The sequence below is a fragment of the Paramormyrops kingsleyae genome, chromosome 24, assembly GCF_048594095.1.
Source record: "Paramormyrops kingsleyae isolate MSU_618 chromosome 24, PKINGS_0.4, whole genome shotgun sequence".
Lineage (NCBI taxonomy): Eukaryota > Metazoa > Chordata > Actinopteri > Osteoglossiformes > Mormyridae > Paramormyrops > Paramormyrops kingsleyae.
The window spans coordinates 7,958,661-7,966,456 of record NC_132820.1 but is presented as its reverse complement, the minus strand read 5'-3'; the positions used below and the strand labels follow the sequence as shown (position 1 = coordinate 7,966,456).

At 41.3% G+C, this 7,796-nt stretch overlaps 1 protein-coding gene across 3 annotated transcripts; it reads right to left on the bottom strand.

Annotated features, from left to right (window-relative positions):
• Positions 1–300: 300 nt before the first annotated feature.
• On the bottom strand, positions 301–7,105 carry LOC111839562 (uncharacterized). Of its 3 annotated transcripts, none has more exons than XM_023803601.2 (8): positions 6,843–7,105; positions 5,474–5,629; positions 4,615–4,716; positions 3,766–3,841; positions 3,272–3,298; positions 2,669–2,886; positions 1,776–1,941; positions 301–1,567 (listed from the first exon to the last, which is right to left on the bottom strand). In XM_023803601.2, exons 2-8 carry the CDS (start codon positions 5,548–5,550, stop codon positions 1,409–1,411), a joined length of 825 nt encoding a protein of 274 aa, XP_023659369.2. In that variant the 5' UTR covers positions 5,551–5,629; positions 6,843–7,105; the 3' UTR covers positions 301–1,408. The 3 variants fall into 3 exon arrangements, with proteins under 3 accessions (XP_023659369.2, XP_023659370.2, XP_023659371.2); XM_023803602.2 differs by having other exon boundaries at positions 5,474–5,605; XM_023803603.2 differs by lacking the exon at positions 3,272–3,298.
• Positions 7,106–7,796: the final 691 nt, after the last annotated feature.

Sequence of the window (7,796 nt, the reverse complement as noted above, 5' to 3'; positions counted from 1 at the left end):
TGACAGCGAGAGAGAGAGAGAGAGAGAGAGACGAGTGCGGTGAAAGCGACGGGGTTGGGGGGGCGTAGGGGCAAGACCACCGGTTCCTCACTGCTCTAGGCTGGGGTCACTGCATGTCAGTAGACACACTCCTAACCCTTCCGACATTTTTTATTATTATTAAAAACAACAACAGCAATAATAATGCATTGAATTTCTTTTTGACAGAAAATTGAAATTAAAGCTTTCATCTTGGAATATGCATTCACATGTTCGCAAATTGCACTTTGTTCAGACATTTCTAACAGACGGACAGGCCTATATGATTAAAAAAATAACTTTAATATATGTGTCTGGATGCATACATTAACGCAAATACAAACGCACAAGAAAAGTTTCAGGCCTTAATCCGGAATCGTCTTTATTCATTATTAAAAGATTTATACGCTTTTCTTTCCACGACCAGTTTCCTCTGCTGGATAAATGCAAAATAGCTTATCTTTTGCTAAATTTAAGCCAATTTTCCCTTGAAATGCATCAGAACAACGGGTTAAAATTAAAGAAACATGGACTAACATGTTATGCAATTAGAACAAACCAATAAAACCAAATAGTTTAATCTGAATATGTTCATGTAATGCGAACCTGGGTGTTACACAACAAGTGAATCCCTTTTGCAGCAGAAAAATGCGAACAGACATCGCGTCAGTTTATCGCTAAAAGCAACACAGTTTAAATACAACTTTGACACAGTGACGCTGCGGCGTTAAAAAAAGGGCCAGGACCTTAATTAATAAATTAACACTATGCCACAGGTGGAATATACGTTAATGTGTGTCTGACAGCTGAGGCTTCCAGGTGTCACCAAACCAAACACCGGCAGCAGAGACATTCCCCGCCGACAATAAATAATTAGTTTTAATCTGTTACCTCGTCCTGCCAGTAGGTGTCAGGCGTGTCAGAGGAAATACAAGGAAATACTCTATCAAACTTTTTTTTGATTCGAAATTTCCGTAAAAGGAGATGAACGCGAACCAATAACTTCTTTCATTCGAGATCCTGACGGTACGAAAACAATGCTGCATGGTCAGTTTTCATTTGAAAACCGCAATGCTTTTGTGTCCACATCAGAACCGTAGCTGTAATTAAGGTCATGCAGCTTAAGTGCGCTGAACATGTTTAATGAGCCTTTAATCAAATATTTGTCAGTTTTGTTGTGGTAGGTAGGTATATATTGCCGTTTATAATGGTAAGATAGGTGTCACAGGACGTTTTTCCATAGCACAAAATTTAAGAAAAAAAAAATCACTTTACAGAAAGCATACGGCAGGTAGCTTCGCCTATGAAACAAATCTGTTTTTTAAATTCGACAACTGTGTTATATATGCCAATGTATTAATTATGTTTTATAATATTGTATTAAAAAGAGTTATTGCTCTGTGTTGTACCAAGTTCCTCCAAACCGACGCCAGAATGGGATATTGTGACTGTGGTGGTCCTGTCTATCTGCAGTTGTCAAGACGAATGACATCATCGGGTTTTCTCCTGGAGGAAGATTCAGCTTCTCTAACCGTGTGCCAAACGTCACCTGCAGAGGTATCACAGAGGGACTCTAAGGGTTCCTAGAGAGCAGTAGGACAGCCTCAAAGGACGGTCAATAACAATAGTAATGCATTTATCAAACGACACTAACAATATTCAGAAACATGAAAAAAGTTCTAATCTATATAGATGTGTGCGCTGTCAGTGCGTCATGTCAGTGGATCATGCCACGTGTTTGGTGAGTCAGTGCCCACCTCTTGATCACATGACCCATGGGAATCGGATGGGGGCGGAGCTGTGCCCCCAGCCTGCAGTGCTGATTTGGCCATCGGGGGCAGCGGACAACCCTCGACCGGCCACCACGAGTCCTCCTCGCTGTCCTGCCAGTTTGTTGAGCTCCACCACCTCTCCGTCTTCAGCCTGTAGGAGAAGCACTCACCGGTTTCGGCTGACGGATTACAAACATGTGAAACGGCGGGATAAAAAGGTGACACCATGCAATATGTAAGAGGCGACTCATCCCCAGTGCTGATTGTTTTTCTGACAGGACAATTATGGGTGAAAAGTCATCCGCCCATGTATGAAACGATTCACCCTAACTGCCCATGTGATGAAGTGAATGTTGTCACTGACACATACCAGCACATGTACTGACCTGAATCTAACATCTGATATTATTCAGAGGATTAATGCCGCTCTATTAAAATCGTTTTAGTGTTTTTATGCTTAGTCAGAGAGATGCAACACAATATCAATGCTGAACATACAGCGCCATGCAGGACCGGCCCGCCCTATAGGCGATCGCCTAGGGCACCATTTGATTAGGGGGGGGCGCAAAAGAATGATTAAAAAAACATAAGAAATACCTCTGCTTATATTCTGTGACAGTTATTTACATCAGTTTTATCATTTACTGCTTTTCTTGTGAAATGGACACCAGCTAGTTAGTTAGCAGGCAGATTCCATGTGCTACTGAAATGTTTTTAATATAAATGAATCGACTAAGTTTGTTTTCTGCTGCTCTGTGTGCCATGGTGCCTTGGCAGTGTTCCTTGGTAACTGCATCATCACTGCTGCCTTTTAGGTACCTGTGGCTTGTCATACTCTGCCCCTCCTAAAGGGGGCGCCCTCGTCCTCCCCAGCTTACTTGTCGATGGCGCTCTGCCGCTTCTTCAAGTCCCTGATGTGCTGCAGCACTGCTGCGGCCTTGTGCCGTGCGACGTCGTCTTCCGCCAACCCCCCCACCCTTTCCCCCATCCCTCTCCTCCTCCGCTGGCCCATCAGTTCCCTGGGTGTGGGCAGTTTTTCCGGAGCCTGAGACAGCCTCTGTCCCGGGAGGGGCTTTGGGGACACAGCGCACCCTGCCTGCGTGACAAAAGACAGCATAATGCTGCTGCGTGCCCATTGGAGGGGGCACCTCTCATGTTACTCCTGTGGAGTAGACGCAGGCACCAGCCATACAAAATGACTACGACTATATAGACTACGACTATAAATAAAAGCCATAAACAAAGTACGAGATTATAAGTTACATAAAGGACTCCTGTGATGCTCAAGAGTCCCCAATAAAATTCGAAATAAATATTTTATTCCTGGACCTTAATGGATTTTAATGAGAATCTCTCTACCCAGGTGTGTAAGTGAAGGCTTCCATTGGACAACCAAGCTATAACTTTCAGGGAAACTGATATTATTACATTGATCCTTTCTCTGTTAAATGAGTGCGGAGCTTGCGGTTCCCTAATCCTACCGGTTTTGTATAGGTGTCCGAGTATGACTTCAAAAAAGAAAAAAAAACAAAGAATAAAACGACAAACGCCTCATGCAAAGTATATTAGGTGTGAAATACCGAAAGAATTAAATGTTGCACAGCTACTATTAGATTCATCTTTAAGTCTCTGACACTCATATGCAGTATCATTGCAGGAAGAACGCAAGCTGGATAATTGTGGGTAAGTGTTCGTTCTGGTCTGTTCTGTAATGCATCAGCGCTTATAAGGACCTCAGGCAAGAACAAGCACTGAAAATATAAAAGTGTCAATCTCCTATTTCCAGTACTGCTCTGTTCTATGCACATGTACTTTAGATGCTGTGATGAGCAATGTGAAAAGTACACGACATTCCCCGCGGCCAGAACTTCAAAGTCGTCTTTTGAGACAAGGATTATCGCCTGCTATCTACATGCCGGTGGCTTTTAGCATAACGCTATAGGTCCCTGTGTCTGCCGCCCAGCGCGGCACCTACCATTCCTGCAGACGTATCCATGTAGTTCTCTGTCACGAGAAAATTATGAGGGAACTGCTGTACGCCAGGCCGCCGGCTGTGGAATGATGAGGGCAGAGGTTATGCGTACATGTGATTGCATGCGTGCAATGACAGACACGCAAACAGTAAAAAAGGAAAGTGTATTTGTTAGCTAGATTTTGCTATCCCAGCAACAGCAAAAGCAGCCTTCAGTAACCAATGGCAACAGCAAAGGAACTCTGGGGGAAAAAAGGGAAATAACATTCCCACAACAATACTTAGAGATTTTTAATTTTACTGACATCGATAGAACCACTCTTATATGAGTTTTTTTAGCGGTGGTTTATCTGAATTGCTTTAATTGCAGTGCCGTTTTGGAATAATTCATTTTGAGAATTCAGCGTGCCATTTTTTTTTACAATTACGGCATCAGATTGGTTATAAAAGGGCTCTCATTCACATAACTCAGCTTCAGAAACCCCACTGTTTTTAACAAAAGCACCGAAGGCCTCATATTAATATGCAAGTTTGTGTCGGGTTATTGTAAGTCAGTGTTGGCGTTAAGAAAATCTCACACTGCGATTGCGATGGTTTGTTATGCAAACTCATATTTAACTAAGTGGTGATTTTAGCCCGTGTCCGAATGTGTCCGCCTGGGTGTGACGGTGGAATTATACGTTAGTTACTGCGATCGCACAGGTGCTACAGGGCGACCGCTGGGTGAGAGAACATTCCACAAATGTCACCACAGCTTCAAATGGCCACCCATGTCTCTCAGTTCGTCTTTGGGTGTAGGATGTGCTGGCAGTGAGTTCAGATTAGCTTGTCACTGAGAAGAACAAAAAAAACCTCATGCCCGACGGATCATGAACTGGGGGATAGCGCCTCCAGTATGGAGCCGGCATGAAGGACGTCTCCATCTCATAGCTCCTCCACACTGTACGGGACCTCCTGAAGGGAAACCCAAGAAGGCCAGCAAAAAGATCACCTTCATTTTTTTATAGAAAGGTTGCACTGTCATCTGATAACTAGCTGCTAACATTATTAGCCTTTTTGCCTGTAGCAATACAATAGCTTTGCTTTTTTAACTGTTATATATCAATTTATAAAGCTGGATATTTCTAAAGAAATCATTCAGGATATACAGAATATTAGTATAATACACCTGTTTAACATCTCAAATCCAAGGCCCAACAGTCAGTAATCTCAAACATTTTTGTGGTATCACTAATATGTTGCTTGCACTTTATGCACTCTGCACAAATTCAGTTGTACGTCTGCTATATCTACATATATATGCCTAATGTATTTGATCCACATCATTTTCATAATGTTTCATGGTGTAATATAGATGCATAATATAACGTCTACTCTGTATCATGATCTACTCTGTCCCGTGACACTGCCGTTGCTCATTACAAATAACAGCACAATATAATATGTGATTGTATATGCCTGCTTGAGCTGTTGATATGTTTTTAGTAGTTATTTATATTTTTAAATACATTATTATACCCTTTTCCTTACTGTGACTGTATTTTTGTCATTCTCTTTATATCTATATGCCTGCCACTGGATTGAAGGAATCCCCCCCCCCCCCCCCAAAGGGATCAATAATGTCAAGACTAGTCAACTGTATATATGTCCCAGTGCCTCTGTGCACGTTTTGCTAACAGCAGCTTAAGGTAAAATATATTATGTTACTCACTTAGCGAATGAAATAAATTGGTCATTGTCGGTATCATCGTTAGTCATCTGTGCTCCTGGGGTTATAAGAGGTAACATTCTCAGTTTGGCCAAGAGACTCGGGTTAATAGCGTTTTAGTTGTGCTTGCCAGTCCTGAAACGATAAGATACAAGGTCCCTGAGTACAGGGGGGGGAAATTATAAATAAGGGAATTAAATAATGTAAGTACATAAATCTCTCGGGGTTCTTGGTAAACTGTCTTTTATAAATTCATTACAGCATTATTGTAATCAGTCCTGGAGATGATTAAACCAGGAACAATTTTGAATTTAGCTCCAGTGTTACCACTGTGAAATACAGAAAATCACTGCAGATGGCTCTCAAAGGCTGGGCACATGTTGTAAGGGTGTAGATGGAATGGGTCTCTAAAGTGTGTGACCGTATGTGTGTGACGCACTGCCCTATGATGGACTGGCATCCTACCCAGGGTGGACCCCAACCTTTTGTACTGGGCTGCCTGAGACAAGCTCCAGGCCCTGGTCAGGGTCAGAGGTGGACAGTCCATGGCCATATAGTAAAAATCCAGACCATGATTTTGTTTGAACCAACCAGTTGAGCACAAAGAGTCACAGAGTACTCAACTGGCGTGCTCAACTGGTTGGTTGAAACAAAAACCTAGTCTGGATTTTTACTTTCCAGACCTGAACGATTCACCTCTGGTCAGGATAAGCAGTTATGAGATGGAGAGATAAAGGATAGATAAATGATAGATAAATGACTTGAATACATCAATATGTCTTCCGTACGTGTCCGTGGCGAAGGCCCGATTAGTAGACGCGATTAGCCGTCAGTGTTCAGAAAACGCTCTGCTTCCTTTAAAATTATTTATACTTACAACCAATAAAGAAGCTAATTAAGAAAGTTACAATCTAATTATTTTTTCAATCTAATTGATTTCCCTGGCTGGTTCCAACATTCACACCGTTAGTGTTGTTTTCTGTACAGACGGCTAGTCTTAGCTAGCTTGCTACAAAAACAATGACAACTGTGTATTCACTTATATATTTACTACGTTAACCATGTTTTTCGAGTTATTACACCAAAATATTGAACCAGGGAAAACGATACGCGTACATTATACATTTACACGAACGTCTGTTCAAATTAATACACAAAAAATATTAAAATGGTAGCTGTGAAGCTATAATATCGCTACGACGATTGACAATTGTTCCCGGGCCGATCTTTATTCAACGATATTTTAGTACACTACTGTTAAATACACCTAAATATAATTATGAAATTATTTCGATGTATACGCGTTACTCATTTCAACGGAGTGATTAAAAGGACTTAACTTAAATTTAGCTCAATGACAAGTTAATACTACCTGTCAAAAACAAAGGCGTTACAGTAGTCTTGATATTTTGGTGCCAAACAACGAGAAAAAAACAAAACACTGATTTAATGTCGTGTCATAACGAACCAGAAAACCAATGCTAAGTAACAGTATCTCAAATCAATGCGCTGTCTGCCAAACATAATATACGAGGAGCTGTTTTCTGAGAACGAGTCCAATACGAAACTGACAGCAGCCGGTAATGTTTGTCCATGAAAGTAAATACGCGGTCCAGGTTTCGGGGTTGGTGTGTGTCTGGGTGGGGGAGTCCTGTATTTCTGGGACATAAACTGTTATCCTGCCTGGGAGAAAAGGCGAACTAAGGGCAGTATCAGGAAGCGCCCTGCTTCCTCTGCATGCTCTGCCCTCCAGTTTACTGTGTCCCCTGAATAGTACATACAGTATAATAAAAGACAGTATTCAAACAGATTCGACGCATACGTTTGCTCTGCTTATTAAGCTACACACACATAACAAAATAAAAATACAAGTATTGATATAAACAAATAAAATATTACGTGCCTCTGGATGCATACGTATAGGCCTATACAAGGTGGAAGTATGTAAATATTGGAGTAGTTAAATTTTACAGTAATTGCAATTAGTACCAGGGACGTTGTGCTTTTGTTCCATTGATGGTGACAGTGGAAGACATATGGTCAGAACCTTGCATTTCGTTCTAAATTTTATAAGTAAATGTAATGCAGTACAGTCTAACACACTGAGCCTATCCCAATGTCCACTGTAAATCTACTCCTACAAAAAGAACAAGCGCAGTATAGTCCTAGATGATTATAGGTGACATAGCCTTGTAGAACTCCTCACCATTCTGTCAAAATATCCAGTATGAAGTCCTAAAACAGGTTATGATGTAGATCTCGGTTATCATTTTAGTGTTCTATAATGCATTGTTAAACTTATACTTTAGTGATCCAATATAATTCC